Consider the following 17,751-nt stretch of genomic DNA (forward strand, 5'->3'; position numbering starts at 1 on the left):
CTAATTCTCACATCAGTGCTGGCAACTTTTGTTTATTCTAGAAGATCACGACGAAACACCAGCAGCAGCCTCTAAAGCTCCATTTGGTGTTTTAGGTCATGCCTTCTATTCAAGGTCACCATCTTCTGTAATTTACCAGCTAAGAAGCATTTTCTTCTCTCCCCAGTGAAGGTTTAAAGGTGGGGTCGGGCATGAGACAAAGAGGGAAGCTAAAATGAGTAAAAAATTCTCAGCTATAGAACCCAATTTCATTATTTCCTCTTTCATTCACAGCATCTTATCATTATAGCCAGACTGCTGCTTTGCTCTGTTAAGATCAAACGGATCTCATTTCCCCTCTGGCCCCATTGGTTGCTGGTCGACCTCTGGATCCACTAGGGATGATGCAAATGCTGACTGGACGATCTGAAACCCAAATGACTCCAGGAGAGACATGTTCTGTTGGGGTGAAAAGGGGGATCCTAGAGCAGGACCGAGGTCCCCCAATGGGCCACCAAGGGCCCTGACGTGAACTTTTTGTATGTGTTTGTTCAGATAAGACTTTGATCTGAAAAAGCTGCCACATTCAGGGCAAGGGTACTTCTTCTCTCCTTCCGTCTCCATTTTGTTTTTGCTGACTGCCATGTCACACGAGAAGGACCCATTGGTGCTCTGTTTCTCAGGAGTCTTGAGGTCACTGGTGTCAGAGAGGTCTCCGTATGAATCAGAACTCTCAATCGGGTCCGAATGTGAACATTTCTGGCCTTCTATGGGAAAAAGAAAAGAGAGAAGTTTTCAGAATCTTATCTCCCAAAAAAAGTATTTAACATGCATTAAAATAAGATTATATTGGTTACCACCTGATTTCATTAACGCCTGTCATGACAGAATGATACACACTTAACACTGCAATCCCTTATATTCTAAAGCCCTTGACCATAGGTTCCCTTTACAAACCATCAGGCTGCTATCGGAGCAACATCCAGGTTTTTATTATGGATTTATCATGATACTGAATGTAACCATAATCAGTCTCTGGTTTATATAATACTTTTTTGAATCCCAAAGATGTCTCACAATGTTTATATCTCAGGCACTACAAAAGGATGGACGTAATGATGAGTTTTTAACTGTACAATTTCACTCCCACGCTTCCAAAATTTTGTTGGTACTTTGGGGGAGAGTCTAGAAACCTAATAAAGTACAACAGACTGCAGCAAGATGTGAAGAAACCTGGAAATACTCAGCAAAACAGCAGTGAGCTACTGCAATTTAAGAAGTGCAAAGCCATTTAGTCTAGAGAAACTCTTTTTTACAAGTGCAACACCGTTAGAAGTGAACTTCATAATCTAAAGTTGTTCCATCTTTAAATACTGTAGTGTGAAACAGAAGAGAGGTTAGGGACAGTATTTTAAGTCATTTGGATACATATCCTGGCAAAGCCATTGGTATGTTTGGAGTGTTCCCCGCTCTCCTCTGGCATTATGCCAAGAAACTTTGTCCACACTTTTTGCTCAGCACATATGAATGAGCGTGGGAAACCCAGACGTACTCCCTAAATAAGCCTCTGAATACAAATAAGCTGTATCTACTATTAACTCTAAAAGACCAAAGAACCACTTGGCACAACCCAAAAGACAGATTTGCTGTGGACTCGGTATTACAAACCGAACAGGATATGCATGAAATCAATACACCACTGAGCTGGAGTAAATCTCTTGTTAAGTCAGCACACCACCCAAACCAAAGGGCTTCTGTAGCAACTCTATCAGGACTTCAACAGAAAAAAATTACACAACTGCAGCTTTCCGCCGGCACAGATTTCGTTTAACCCAGCCTGCTGTGTTCTCCTGGGCAAGAAAGAAACGTAACTTCTTGGGACAACCACGGTTTTAAAGAATTTTTTGATGTTTCAGCTTCACCAGGAATACTGACAGCTCAAACCAAGAGGCAAAAAGCAAGCTATTCTACATAGATTAACACAGAGATTTACACATTCAGAAGTTAAATACTCTGTAGCTATTCTCACAATAGTATCTTCCCCCCTCCGAAGTTAAAGGCAGGTTAAAAACCAAAAAAAAGTAACAGTACTATTATCACCCTCTACCTCTCCTCTCCAACAACAGCAGTAAAAAGTGTAAGTTTAACTACAGATAGCTGCATGGCTCCTCATCAACCTGAGGATGAATATTGCTTTCACTGCTCAAGAATCTTTATGAACTCCATTCTGCGGTTCCCCCTTCCTTCACCGGAAAGCAGAAACATGGTTTGACTGACGCAAGATTCAAGCATAGTGGGACTAAGGAACCGTCAAGGATCTGCACCCCTCAGGCAAAATTCAAATACTGACTGCTCACAGGAAGATGGTCAAGAGCTAACATGGCTTTTTCAATCTCTAAAATCAAAGAAGCTGCCAAAAATTCACATACCCTTACGTGTCCGCCTCCTTCCCCCTGACTCGTTAAATCGGGTATCCAAGGACAGATATCACATACTATGTGAGGCTATGTAATTTCTCTGCACCTCCCTAAGCTTCTCTCCAGTATTTTCCCTGTCCTTCCTCCCTCCCCTTTCTCACGCCCAGCCCAACATCCCACAACACAAAGTTCTGCACAGAGCAGCAAGGTGCAGAGCAGCGAGTCTCTTGCCTTTGATGCCATAGGTCCTGACGCAGTGGAACGCTGCTCCCCCATTCGGGATGGACTCCTGGTGCCTGGAGACCTGGGGAAGGGGAACACCGTGGTGGGTTTTAACATGGACCTTTAAGTAGGAGGCAGAGGAGAAACCTAAACAAGATAAAAGGAGATGAGATCCTGCCACCAGCAAAGACACACATCTGCCTTCCCTGTTCTTTTAATCTTTCTCTTGCTCCTACCCCCTATTACAAAGTTGCCATTACACTAGTTATGATTTCTGGTTACCTACAACGTGCTCAAGTAGGATTCCTAGACATAATCAGGCAATGAATGCAATGCATACCTTTCATTAGACTTCATTTGCTTTTTGGAAGTCATGATGAAAGAACAGCCTCCTTGAGCAACAAATCCTATGTAAGCAAACCTAGCAGATGACATGAAACTTTCTGGAAAAAAAGGCAGAAGAGATATGATACAAAAAGGCATCCATGTCTCTTCACCATTTTTGTTCTATTTATTTTAATCAAAAATGCCTTCATCATCTGATAATACTTTGGAAGATAGTTCAAATTAGTTTACTTTATGCTGTTAAGAGCTGAAGGAATGCCATTTAGTAATATCCCTCTTTGGTATTTAGTGTGCTTTCCCCTTAGGTTTCTAGCATTTATAGCGACTCCAAGAAGGCAGAAAGCTGAAACTATTGAGTTTTTAAGGTATACAATTTTGTTCTCTAGTAATTTTTGAAAAACATTTCCTCCATTCAGCCCATCCTGAGTTTTAAAAAGCATACTAAAACTCATATTTTGTCTGCAGTTAACAAAGAAAAATTAAAAGGAAATGTCAATATTTCTATTAGCTCTGATCTGCAAGCCCAAACCACTGAAATTAAAACCATATATTTCAAACAACTGATTTCTGAACAGAACAGTTTTTTACATTTGTGCATGTGCCTTTTTAAATTGTTTTTGAAGTCTCACAAGTATAGTCTTTTCCTTTAATGCAATAAATTATCTCACATATGCTTTGGAATGTTTTTAAATTCTATTTTAATAAGATTTGCAATTAGTACTAGTACATTTGGACTATATACGAGGCACAAAGAGGACAGAGTTTTAAAGACTTCCTACATAGGTAAGCCTATCAACAACCATGTTAATTTTCTATTATATTTTGAACAAAGTATTACGGCACTTTCACGTCAGAAATATTTTCCTTTAACAACTGAGAACACAAGTTTCACCATCACAGACACAGAGTCCCAGGTTCCCGTTCTGGATAGAGAAAACCCAAAACCTAGATTTTTTTTAAACCAATACAGCATTTATAGCACAAGCCCTTGCAAGAGAACTTTCATAGCAATGCTTCACTTTAAATATGATTAGATATACCCCTGTAAAGCCATTTTTATAGTGATATAACTGCATTTACATTTGATAATATATAGCTATATATTAGGAAGGATGCAAAACCAATACTGGCACACCTCTGTGGGCTGGATTTTCTGATAGCAGCTGTTGGTTTCAGGTGCTGAATTTAATAATGAATGTGGCTTTACACTAGAATTCCCTGTGCCTACCCAACAGAATATCCCCCTACCCAGACTCTTCTTAGAAGCCAGGATCAAAGAGTATTCAGGGGTTATTAAGAATTATATATATAGGACCTGCAGAGCAAGACAGAACTCCACGGCAACCTGCCAAAGGGGAAAAAGGGCAGGTTGTTGAGAATGAACAAGAGATAGCTACTGTAGACCCCTGAGTTGAAGATAAAAAGTACCGAAAAGTAGATACGTCACAATTGAAGAAACCAAGAACGTATGACTCTCAAAGTACAATGGAGCAGAATCACCTAGGCCAAGTCATCCAGAGAATTAATGTGAGGCTATTACCCTTCAAAATAACACAAGACCTACTCCCAGACACAAAATGCTGTACTGAAAATCTCACTGGGCCACAAGAGAATGTGGTTTTCCAAATACCAAAAATTCACTGTAGACATGGAAAGAACCAGTGTTTGACTGGCAGACAAAAGGACACAATGTACAGATAAAACAGTAATACTTCCAACTACAAGGTACTTCCCTTATTTCATACATGTGTCTAATAACCACATGCACGCTGAGATGAGCCTCTTTATGTAGCAACACATTAAAACCTCACTTCCAACCATTTCAAAAGGACTACATACAGGTATTCAGTGTTTTTCTACACAATTGACACAGGAAAATCTGAAGTTGTAATCTCTGCTATACAGTATTTTTTCTGAACTCTGCAATTCTATTTGTAGAGCACATTGTTTTATATAATGAAAACTGCCTGCAAAGTGTGTTAGCTCCCCTTTATGCACTTGGCAGATGAACATGTGAGTCATCAACTTCCATCAAAGCAGTAAGAATGCCAACTGCTTCATAGGAAACTGTTCAAAGTGAGATTTTGTTGGCTTGTTTTTATCCTGATTTTTTTCTGAAGCACTTAGCACTGGCCTTTTTTTTTTTCCACCAGACCTTAATTATCAATGCTCGTCCTGGGAAGACAGGGGATTCTCTTTAAAAACAAAGTCAGGCTAATGCAGAAGATAAAGTGGCAGTATTTTTCAAAGAAGGAATGTATTTATTGCTTTAACCACACATCTCTCAGCTTTGCAGAGCAGATTATTTCTCCATACCAGAGAAACCAACATTAAAAACATGGATAAAGAGGAAATTATCTGCTTTATATAAATGGGACCTATTCCTTGACCACTCAGATAACATCTATAAGGAGACAGACTATAGAAATAATTGCAGGATGCTCCTTTTTCAAAAATTCTAATTTGGATTTAGATGGAACACGCAGAGAACGTGTCTTGTTTTAATCAACTCTGTATACACCATGAAATAGACAAGAATTCATCTTACTGGAAAAAAAACTTCCATCTAACTTGTGATTGGAATGTTTACCCTTCTCCTAACTAATTTGATTTCTGTGAAAAAAACAACGCGTATGTGTCTGAGTTGCCCATGTTATTACAAAGTATTGGTTCTAGGGTTGCCAAAGTCATTAATCTCTTAAGTTCTTTGAAAAAGCCCACACGAGCAAATAAAGTTCCTAAGGATGGTAATAGAAGATTATGTAACAACAAAGCAGGAGCAGGTCTTTTTTATCTAAACTGATTAAAGAGAATTTGTCTTAAGAAGTGAGGATTGAGGATTAGTTTTCATAAGCACATTTTAGATGAAGTCTTAAAAAAACCCCAAACATACAGAAAATCCCAGAAAAAAAAAAATTGCACAGCTTCTCTGATTTAACAAAATTTAATTATTCTAAGCATAAAGGCTCTAAGTAAGAAAATAACCTAGAAAAAACATCAAAATCACAGATGGTAATTTTTGGACATTATACTGCCATTTTGTAAAATAAATAAATAAATAAGTAAAAACAGCAAATGGGGTACACGCATGACATGGCAAACCAGTGGCTACTGCTGTCAGTCAGGTACTAAGTTCCGTATCTCCTAAATCCATCAAACCTTTCAAAGAACATGAGACACTTGATTAAGTTCCACAGAAAAGCCTTCAGTCTGACGGGATAAATTGAGAGATTCTAAGCTCTGTCTTTAACACTAGGATATGTTCAGCTGCGTAAGAGTCACCTTTTCATCCACTTCTTTTTTTTTTTGGTGGGCCAACATCCAAAATTCTCTCTACAAGCAGCTTCAGCATTCTTGCCTGGTAATTACTGTATCCAGAGCGTGGCAATTACTATATGCAGAACTAGCAAAGTTCCTATTAAAAAATACACCGGCACACTAGCTGAGGGAAGAATAAAACAAAATCCCGTTGCACAAACACCACAGCCACGGCACAATTGCAGTCAGGGGCATGGTGTGTAGTTTCTGACTGGAGGAATGCCTATCAAATAGACATTTCTAATCCAGAAATTTTCCACTATACTTCATCTGGCCACACTCTACAATTTAAAAGATGTCTATTTAAAACAATGAACATTGTAATTTGATTCTAGAACACTTTGGATTAAAAATTCTGCTGTCATGGATCGTAAATCTATACATAAAACAATGAGTTCATAACATAGCTGTTTGAAAAATCCAGTCTGTAACTTCCCTTTCCTATGAATTTTAACACTGGGTAGATATTTAACAATAATTCACCAGATTTATTATATTTTCTAAGTGCTGATGTAAACTGAAATTCACAGCAGACTAAATTCTGACAACACATATGAAACATGCAAACTGTAAGAAGAAAGTCGTTGCTTGAAGCTTGCTGTACAGGTTCCCCTCATCCTTCTACACAGAAGTGTGTATTTTATTTAAATTTTCACTGTACATTTAAACCCGTAAAATGTGAATAAACCATTTAATCATTTCATTGTTTGAATGCCAGATCTGTCTTTGTCATACTGTCTGGATTTCAAAAGAGCTGCAGTGACATCCAGTGGTATTTAAGTTGAAACTCAAGCTTATAAATCTTGGAAACAAGACAATTCCTCCCAACCCAAATGAGGTTTCTGTTTGGCACCATGTTCAACTGAAGGACAGCAGGATAGCACCTGATCTTGGATAGTGTCTTCCATGCTGTTACCACTAAAAGAACTGGGATAAGCTCAGGCACTTTTTCAGAAGATAAGCTTTCAGCTGAAAAGGAGGCCAAGCTTCATTTCATACCATCTACCTGGAGCTTCAGAATCTGAAGATTTTTCAACCCAGATGCCTGTTCCACTGAAACTGTTAACATCACTTTCAGGACCTAACAGACTGTTCAACTACTGGAAATATCTCCCTTGCAATTTAATGTCTGTCATTACTCATCAACTCCTAGTCATCCAAAAGCTCTACAGTTTTCACATTAAATACAGAACAGCTTTATTCTCTCAAAAGATTTCAACCTCTCTTAAATTAGAAAAGGGAACGCACATATAAAAAAAAGACTTATCAGAAAAAACAAGATCCCAAAACACCACAGCAACCTCTTCCTACATTTACTAGATATGTACGCCTGTGTGAGCCAACAATATATTTTGAAGCTGTGCATTAATCATTCAAACAAAAAGACACCAATAAGTCAAAATTATTTTTCCAGCTTGCCTTACATCCCACAAAGCCTAAATTTACAACTCTCTCAAATTGAAGAATACCACAAACAGATGAAAAAGCTTCAAAAGCTCTTAGTCGTATGGTTTAGTTTTAGGTAGTCCTGCGAGGAGCAGGGACTTGGACTCCATGATCTTTATGGGTCCCTTCCAACTCGAGATATTCTATGGTTCTGTGAAAAGTCATATTTGTACAAATAAAAGTAAAGCACACTCCTAGTGCTCTTTACAAAATTTGTTTTAGAAATGTACGTTAATACAAAGATATTTCTTGGCTTAAGAGGGAAAAGCAGCTTGACTCTACTGCTGCACCAGGAGGTTAAGCAGGACTGAAAATATAATGTAGATTTTTTTTTTTTATGTACAGTGTATAATTTTTAACTTGGTGAAACATACTCCAAGCTGATTGCAAGGACTCAAGTCTAACGAGGTATAGAAAAAAAAGGTGCATGGTGAATAGCAGCAAGGGAACATATCATGGTTACTGTATAGGGCTCTGGCTATTTAGCAAATAAAATTCTTAAAACTGTCTAGAAACAATTTGCTTCAGATTCAAACTGGGTTTATTCAGGAACTATCAGCCATGTAAAAAGGCCAGGCCTACAGCTCCATCAGTTCCAAGGTTAAGTATTCAATAAGCAAAACAAAGAACATGTACACATACATGGTATAACCTCCTCCTGTTGCAGACAGAGTCATGTAGCCTTACAGATTCCCTCAAGTGTTGTCCCGTCCCACTGAAATAAAAAATAGTTTCTTCATTACCTCGGTTACAGATAGTGCAGAAATTGCTTGGTCCTTCACTATGTTTCTTCAAATGATCTGCCATATATGCTGCTCGCAAGTACTTCCCACACACCTGGCATGGAACTTTGTCTTCATGGCATGCTAGGTGTGAGCGCAGTCGGTCACGAGTGGCAAAGGAAGCATTACAAGTCTGCAGGTATAACGAGAACCATGTGACTCATCAACTCTGTTAAAAGCACTGATACTGTAGAATATATTTAGTATTCTTTAAAGTAAATAGCTTAGGTCCTGTGCAAACACACAAACGACAAGATGCAGAAGCCATTTTCTCACAAATAAAAAATGCAGACCACCAACACACTGCACAAGATGGGATGTTAATTCTTGGAAGAATTAAGAAAGCAAGAAAACAGCTCTAACATACTACAGACAGTAAACCTTAAATCAAGATAGAGTTGTAAGGCCTTAGCTCCTGAGAATAAAGATACTAAAACTTTAAGTAATATTTAACGAAAGAAATAGCACAAACCATTCCATTTACAGTAAGTTCTGCCATTTCATTGAGCCATTACAATCACTTTAGACCACTCAAAACATCCTCTCTGTCATCTTATCAATTTCACTCTCTGATCTGATCAATCTAACTTCGGTCGTCAGAAACCCTTTGGAGTATGAAGACATACAAACAAAGCACCAGAGAACTGGCTGGGATATGACGAAAGACAGTAAAAGAGTCATCCCAGTATCCACAGTAGCAGTGCAGACAAATTGCAGAAGTGAAGCCTCAGAACTGAGCAGGTACCAAAATAAACTGCACGACACTGTAATTTGTTTATAACTTACCCCAATCAAGGTATCACATTCCACTTACTACCATGAAACAAGCTTGATTTGGCATAAACCAGTATTGATTCTACTTGCCCACCTCCCAGACATAACCCACACGATGAGTGAAGGCTCCCTCCCATTTTTATAATAATAGCAATTGGCAGGCATGCAGACTATGTGTATAGCCTGTTACAACAGTCTGCCAGTTCTGAAAGGCTTGCTTTCTCTCTAACATGTGAAGGAAAATAAATCACCAGTAATACACTGTACAAGTTATTCAAGATATAGCCTGAAACCATTGCTCACAAGTGCGAGAGGAAAAACAAAAGCAAACACACATTAGAATGATCAGACCAAGCGGCAACAGTGACATTCAAGAGTGTAGAGTGTTTCGTTTATACCACCTTTACATAAAATAACGCAGTTTTAAGATGTATAATCAGAACTCCCTAAGAGATAATACGAGGCTATTAAGTGACTTGGGAACTGGACATATTCTGTCTTTCCAAGTACCAGTGTGTAATTAAACAACTATTTCAATAGAGATAGACTTGTTAAAGTAACAATCCTAGCAAAATTCCAAAATTATAACTTCAAATAATTGAAATTGATACTACAGAAGAGGATAACCCATACAATTTTGTGTAATTTAGTTAATCAAGAGCTTAATCCAGAAAACACTGAAGGCAGCTGAAAAGTACCTATCAATTTCAACAGGCTTTACACTCATTCGATCCTATGAGATGCTTTAAGTATGGTAAACTCCCATGGAGCTGAGGCTACTCTGCAGCAAGCACCAGACTTAGCACCTCAGAGGATCAGGACTTAAAGAACTTAAAAAGACAACAGTAAAATTATCTAGATTTCTGCAATACACACAGTTTAACTAAGCTCACCAGACAAAGATTCATAAATTACAAGTAGTGAAGATTAAGAGGCAAATTCTTGAACATGAAAGATTTCTCTTCATTTGAAATCTCAGTACACAGCGCTGAGCAAAACAGGTGTAGCTTTCACTTACTAAAATGTTCTTAGAGGTAAACACTCATCTAAGGCAGGATTCCAGCACTGATACTCATCAATCTGTTGTATAGCAACTAAAAATATATAACTAGACAATTACGGATGACAGCCAAGAGATCCATCATCAATAAGTCTAAAAATATTGAGCCACGGTAAGCGTCCATACAAAAGCATTGGGAGTGCATTAGTTGATGAAGCAGACCAGAGACAAATCACAGAAATACAGGGATGCCAGAAGTAAAACCGTATCTGTCCCATATTGAACTTATCAAGTTGAAAGCTTAGGGAAAGGCAATATAATCATTTCTGTGTTTGATTTCTCACTCTTGCTGCTGAGTTGTGCAAGGTTCACATTTGGATAAGCTATATAGTAAATATATCTGCGAAGAAGCTTAAAAAAAAAAAAAAATTAAGTCCAGTGGAGAAAGCAAGAACCAGTTCAGCTGAATCATAACAATGGGAGACAGGACTAGGTTTAAAGAAAACCCCAAAGTTAATATTCAAATAGTTAATATTTATAAAAGGTATAGAGCAAAAAAAAAAGTTTTATTTTACAAAAGATGTGAAGTGCTAAATGAGTACTAAGTATTTATCATTAATTGTTAATCATAGAAGAAAACTCTCCAGTGCTTTCCTATTAAACATTGCATAGGTATATAAATAGATCAAAAAGAATATATATAAAGTTTAAAAAACATTGTTTAAGAAATACCTCTTGAAGTTTCAACTTTTCTATGGATGTGGATGTCTCTGAGCTTATTCCATGGTGGCTGCCATTTTCCTGCTAATAGGCAGGAAGTAAGAGAAATTAGGACAGGAAGAAACTCATTCTGCATTGAAATCAATGGGAAAAGCACTGGACTTGGGATGCCAATTTTAGGTTTACGTAAATAAACAGATCTTTTTCTTTGTCAAAAGTTGTGATTTAATTCAACCTGTATTTTTCTCCTTTTTATTTAAATTGCCAGAAGAACAACCTGTCTCTTGTTCTCTGAGAAGGAGCAAACTTCTGTTTTCTCCCCTTGTTCTTTCGTGTCCACAGATTTTTCAGATCACCATTTCCGCCCAAACTGCAGCCTAACTTTCACACCATTCACACTCAAAAGCCGACAACCCAGCTTCACCCCTTCCCATGATGAGTCAGCAAACTGAGCTATCCCATTATGGCCAGAAAACTGACTTACCCTTTCTCCTACATCCAGAACTCAACTGTCAGATTAAAAAAAAAAAAAAAAAAATTAAAAAAGAAAAATAAAATCACCAGTGCAACAGTCCTGGGGAAAAGATCCAAAGTGCCATTTGGTGTCTTGTCTGGACACTAAAGCAACTTCTTGAATCCTATTTCTCAGCTGCCTTGGCTCTGTGGAGGTCCTCCCTATTCTGAGTCTATTTTAACTGTAATGAAAAAGCTGGAATCGGGTCTTTGTCTGGCATCAGGTGCTACAGGTGGCGGAACTTAGGATAGATTTTCAAAGAACTGTGAAGCACTGTCTTATTTTAGGGGGATGAGTGCAGGATTACATGCTGAGCCCTGGAAACTATAGCTGTTGCAGTGATGTTCAGCTTACAATTGTCCTGCTTCTCATAGCTTCTTTTTATTTATTCTGAAGTTGGGTTGACCCCTCCTCGCTTTTGTTTTGGTAGTCTAAAATGTACCATGATGCCACATCAACAAAACACTAGATATCCACCGCCGTGCTGAGGTAGATGGCCAGTGGATTTTGTTTAAATCATAACAGAGTACAACTTCCAAGAATGCCATTACGATAGAGGATTCTGGAAAACTTTTCTGTTTACTGACAGAGTACTTCTCTTTTGCAGTAAACATAAACAAAGCATGACAATAACAGGAATTTTCAACACGAACTCAACAGGTTGAAAAAGGATGCCCAATGCTGTTCAGGCCACTCTCATGGGAAGCTAATTTGCCAGACAAAATCAATGGAAAAAGAGAATGGCAAATGGGGAAACAACATGTCAATATTAAGCTGTTTTCCTTCTTAGTGGCCAGATTCTTTGTGTAGATACACGTCACGGAACAGACGTATTACCAGTTGTCAGATAATCACAAGCAGAACGTTATCAATTTTTACATCAGCTTTCAGATTTGAAACAAATTTTCAGCGTGATGGCACCCTTTCCGTGGTTTGTACCATGTATATCAGATCTGTGCATATTTAAGAAGACTTTCTAAATCTGACAGGATATTATGAAGTATTTTTTGCAAAGACATACAACAGCTCTTTAACAAATTTTCTACACCTTGAGATTGGTGAAAAATTAACTTTGCAGGGTTAAGCAGTCAAAAACAAAGAACAAACCGAGCCTGAATGACAACGTCGACTCTGTCCTGATGCTTGTAACCTATAGCCTATACCTTTTAACTGAAATGAACAGTACATACAATGTTATGGCACTTTAGAAAACACACAATGAGAAAGACTGTTCTTGGAAATTTCTATCATAAAATACACGTGTGCAAGGAGACGGAGTTGATCTTGGCTGTACAATCTTAGCTTTCATATTTCTTTACTGTCTAGCTCTTAGTGTATTCACACTTACAGAGTTTGTATTTAATATTCTTAAATCAATCAGAAAACTATAAAAAAATTATCAGGCATCAGCTGGCAAAGGACAATTCATGTCTATCAATGTTACTCATAAACTGTGTTCATTCAGTAAGCCTGACAGGAACTGGCAAAAGACTGATGAGTTTCTGTTTATGTTGGGACCTAAACATTCATTTTTGTATTTGTACACAAATACATGCTTGTGGAAAAAATTTGTAGTCATCTTCAGTTCATCCACCCAGACTCCTTGCTATCCCCAAATTGCTAAGTCTTTCTGAGTGGAATTTTCCAATTTATGTAAATCTATAACCCCTAGATCATCTTAAGAAGTTTAAACCAATCTAAAGCTTTATATAAGATATACAGTTAAATCAATGTGAAGGCACTATGGCCTGATTTTCAAAGGTGCTGTGCTTCCAAAGATCATACGGAGGTCAACAGAAACCTTTAGATGGCTCTATGTCTGAAAAACTGTTCACTGGATTATTAAAGTTGAAAAATGTTTCAAAACTCTCACAATTTGGAGGAAACATAGGACTTATGTTAAGAGGTGGGAAAAAAATGCAGATCAGGAGGCAGCAGTCATATCAGACTGACAAGGTTCATAAAAAGTGGTTAAAAATTTTAGAAGAAAAAAAATCCTCTAACTTTCACTGTCTTCAAAGAAAATGAAAATTATCTTGCTCCAACTTTCTTTAAATAAATAAATAATTTAATATTTCTTCAGAGACCAAGCACGGAGACTGTTAGCCCAACAAATGTTTTAGATGTTTGCCCAACAACTATGTGAAGGCAGCGGGTGATAGTGGAAGCTGATTCTCAACTTGGTTTTAATTAATACTTCCAGGCACCTTTTAAATCTCTCTACAAATGAACTACAAAATATCTTTCTTGATTTGATCTTTCAAACCCTAATGAATAATTTATTAACTGTAAAAAACTATATACAACATTATGACATTGTATTACAAAGGATACTGTGATGCTGTTATTTATATTCTCCCTGGGATAAAAAAAAGCTTCCAATTTTGCTCAGTGCAATGTTCTGAAGGCTATGTGATTAAAAAAAAAACCAGTATCTTAGCAAGTTATGACAATTTCTCAATTTTATTTGAAATTATTCTAAAAAAAAAAAAAAGAAGTCAGCATTGGAGCCTCCTGTTGGCAACAACTGCAATTAAAAAAAAAAATAAAAAAAGGAGGGGCAGGGACCAGAGGGAATCATCGGTGACATTGACTCTAAGCCCAGGGACAAGGTGGCTGGGTAAGAGATCCAGGGTGAGACTGGGATAGAGCAGTAGGGAAGAACGTCTGGTAGAAGGGGAGGGAGGCAGAAGGACCAAAGCTGTAGGTGACACAAGGGGCTAGGGGGTGGGAGGGATGTAAAGCAGCTGTCACTGTTGAACACTGTTATTTACAAACGTTTATCCCAGTTCACACACACATGGTATTTTGTATTTTTACTGATACTTCACAATTGTCTGCACACATAAATGCAATGCCAAAGATTACATCACTCTAAAGCCCTCCAGCTCCTACCTGACATTTGTGAGGTCTCTCTGAGGTATGCACCTGTTTGATGTGTCCGTTCAAGTGGTCTGGCCTTAAAAGAAAATACACATAAGCATGCTTAAAACAAATACTAAAAATAAACTTACAATTTTAACAAAAAAAAAAAAACAACACAAAAAAAAGATCCCAGTGGTGGATCCATTACAAATATAGTGATATTTAACTTTCCAAGAATCAGATCAACAACAACTGGGACTCTACCTTAGTAAGTACCCTCTCCAACTTGCTAAAAAAGCAGCATTTTCTCAGGAAGAAATTATGACTGAATGATCAGAGAAAACAGGAAATACAAGCTACAATTTTCAAGACTGCATGTCCCCTTCCAAATCCTATTTAGATCTTGACAATCAGGGCACTTCGATTTACAGTTGCTGAATGTTTGAAAATCAGACCCTTTTGGTTTATGTCCCAAACACGGATGTAAGAAGCCAAGTTTAAGTACCTCTGTGCAAAAAGACTGACTCTAAACGCTGTTGCTGTGACACATTTTCCACCAGCAAGATGAAAAAAATACTGTCCTAACTCACAACTTGGTGGGGAGACTGCATTAACACAAATAAAGTGCTCTGAAGGTCCCAACTAGAAGGTGCAATGGAAGAGCAAATTATTACTGATAAAAAAGTTAGACCATTCTTCACAATCAGTAAAGCCTACTTTGAAGAAGAGAGGACTGAATAGCTGCAGATTTTCCTGGTGGGAGTTTCTCCTAGAGGGAAGAAAGCTTTTCATTGTATGAGACCAAAACTGCTTGGAAACAAGTTCTCCACCCTCTCCTCCCCCAACTTTCCAGCTGCGCCAATGAGAGGGCGCGGGATGGAATTCACGCACTGCAGACAGAAAATAGACTGAACTTTGCAGTCAGGCTGTTAAATCTGATGCTCCAGCAAATGGGCTGGAGCGGTGTAACCGGCAAGACTGGTTGGGGGGTCCTTCCAGGTACCTCACGCCTAGCAACCTCACCTGCTGCGCTACCGAATGAAGGCAAGGATACTAAAATTAGACATCACACTTCCAACTCCCTTTGGCTGCTCCGAGGGCTGAGTATTGAAACTTAAAGAAAGAGGCTCTGTGTTTCATTCATACTTCGATTTTACAAAGATACGCAGATGTTTTTGTGGCTTACTTTTATAACAGCATTAACCAGCTTTCCTGCCTGTTCACATTAAGTTACGGGGAAAAATGAGAACTCAACACGTATCTTTCACTTTCCCTTGTTGACAAAACCTTCCATACAGCAACAGCAGAAATCTTTACGTGTGAATACAATTAATAAAAATTGGCTGTAATACGAAAGCCACTTTCACTTCTAGCCGCAGATGAAGTTTTCGGTTTATGACTTCCCATCACTAAATCTGCAGTCCTTATGAAGATGCATCGCTAATTATTGTTGATTTTTTTAAAAAAAAAAAAAAAACACCTCTAAATTTTCTTACTTTATTTGAGTTCAAAAAGTCCCTCTATCAAAAAGAGAGAGAGCAGGGGCACAATTCCTACATTTATATAGCCTAGTAGCCTTTTTATTTGTTTTCGTATCTCCATTCCTTCCCTCCTCTTAGAGTAAACCAACTGCTATAGAAAACCGAAAACCGACTGCTGCCACCAAAGTAACACAGTGTGTACGCATCCCCCTCCCCCCACTACTTCTAGTCTCAAAGCGAGCATCAAACTTCCAAGAAAGTTTCAAATTCATTAACTCAGACTATAAGATACCACTAACACGACTAGCTGTATCAAACTACTTATTAAATTAACTCCCACAAACAGCGACAACAAAAATCAGCAACATTAAATGCACAGATCTTACGTATGTTGCAGGGCAGAAACAGGATCCCCTTCAGAAGGATGTAAACCCAAAGGACACAAAGATCATGTATTAAAAGATACTTGATGCTGCAGCCTTTGAAATCTCACCTCTTCCTTCACATTTGGGTGATAAAAAACATTACGAACTAAGAGAAATGAAGGGAAGTTAAGAAAAAGAAAATTTAAAATGGATACGAGAAAAATAATAATCTTGAGATGTATTAATATTTTGCACTTCAACAGCACCTTCAAACTACCTACAAACCAGTAGTCTCAAGACACTTATGTGAGGTAGGTAATTATTTCAATACCCATTTCACAGAAGAGTCATTTGAGGGAGAGACTAACTGATTTGCCCAAGGACACGCACACACCAAGCCTGGGACAAAGCTGGGAATGTTACCCAGAAGCCAGCTGACTCCGAGTTCTATGTCTTAATTACTTTTAAACCCTTTCAAGAGACTGTAGAATAGCATCCCAGCGGAAATGATGGCAGTCTCATTTCTCAAGACATTTTAAAGTGGAACAGTCAAACTATCCTAAGTACCAATTGGTCTTGTTTCCCAAGGGGCAGGAAAGACAACTTCCTAGGTCTCCGTTTGTGTCTATGGTCCTTATAAGCGCTCTCTTACCTGGAAAAGCCTTTTCCACAGCTCTGGCAGATGTAGGGCTTTCCCACAGAGCCATCGTGAGATCGAACATGATAGGACATCCTGTCTTTCCGCTTGAACCGTAAGCCACACACCGGACAAGAGTAAGGCTTCTCGCCAGAGTGCGACAGCTTGTGCCGATTCAGGTGGTACACGTCCCGAAAAATCTTGCCACAGATCTCACAGGCCACCTGTTTCCTCGTCCTGCTTCTTTTTCGGGGTGCATCGGGGTCATCCTGACCAGGGACACCATTTTCACCCAGTCTCGGGGGTGGGATGTCTATGTAGCCCAGCTGCAAGCTTGTCACCCCATGTTGAGCCTCATGCTGACGAAGGCGATTAGCATCCGTAAATACTTTCCCGCAGAGGCCACAAGGCAGGATACCAGCCTCTCGCAGGCCCCCTGGGGTACCAAACATCATGGAGTCCAAGAGATTGGCTTTACGGGGACGCCCTCTGCCCCTCTTGGTGCTTAAAGTGGGGGCACTAGCAGCAACATTCTGGAAGGGTGAGGCCAGCAGTGGTGGGGACAGAGGTCCTGCCACCATGGGCAGGCGGTCCACGCCCTGCAGAACAGGCAGGGAGGACTGGGCAGCAGTGAGGGCCGCCCGTGCGGCCTCGTCTTCAGGCATACCAGCAATGCCGTTGCCATTGGGTGCCAAAGTGGCACCGTTGGTCATGTCAAGAGGGAAGCCGAGGTCAGCAGCCCCCGGACGGAAGAGCATAATGTCAGGGCGTGTGGGCGGCACGAGGAGCTGCACATTGGACTGCTTGATGACCTCCTGGCAGATGTCAATCACAGAGCGCATCAGCAGAAACTTGGCGGCCGTCATGAGCTCCGGGAAGCTCTCCA

The 17,751-nt window shown here is 39.1% G+C and overlaps 1 protein-coding gene across 1 annotated transcript; it reads right to left on the minus strand.

Moving 5' to 3' along the window:
- Positions 1–327: 327 nt before the first annotated feature.
- Positions 328–17,746, minus strand: PATZ1 (POZ (BTB) and AT hook containing zinc finger 1; the record flags this gene model as incomplete). The annotated part of the gene is made up of 6 exons (XM_009700799.1): positions 328–743; positions 2,628–2,765; positions 8,471–8,642; positions 11,016–11,084; positions 14,413–14,476; positions 16,881–17,746. Coding segments are annotated over 6 exons (1,725 nt in total), but the record flags the coding sequence as incomplete, so codon positions are not given.
- Positions 17,747–17,751: the final 5 nt, after the last annotated feature.

This window comes from Cariama cristata, unplaced genomic scaffold (assembly GCF_000690535.1).
Source record: "Cariama cristata isolate BGI_N322 unplaced genomic scaffold, ASM69053v1 scaffold15835, whole genome shotgun sequence".
In the NCBI taxonomy this organism is placed as follows: domain Eukaryota; kingdom Metazoa; phylum Chordata; class Aves; order Cariamiformes; family Cariamidae; genus Cariama; species Cariama cristata.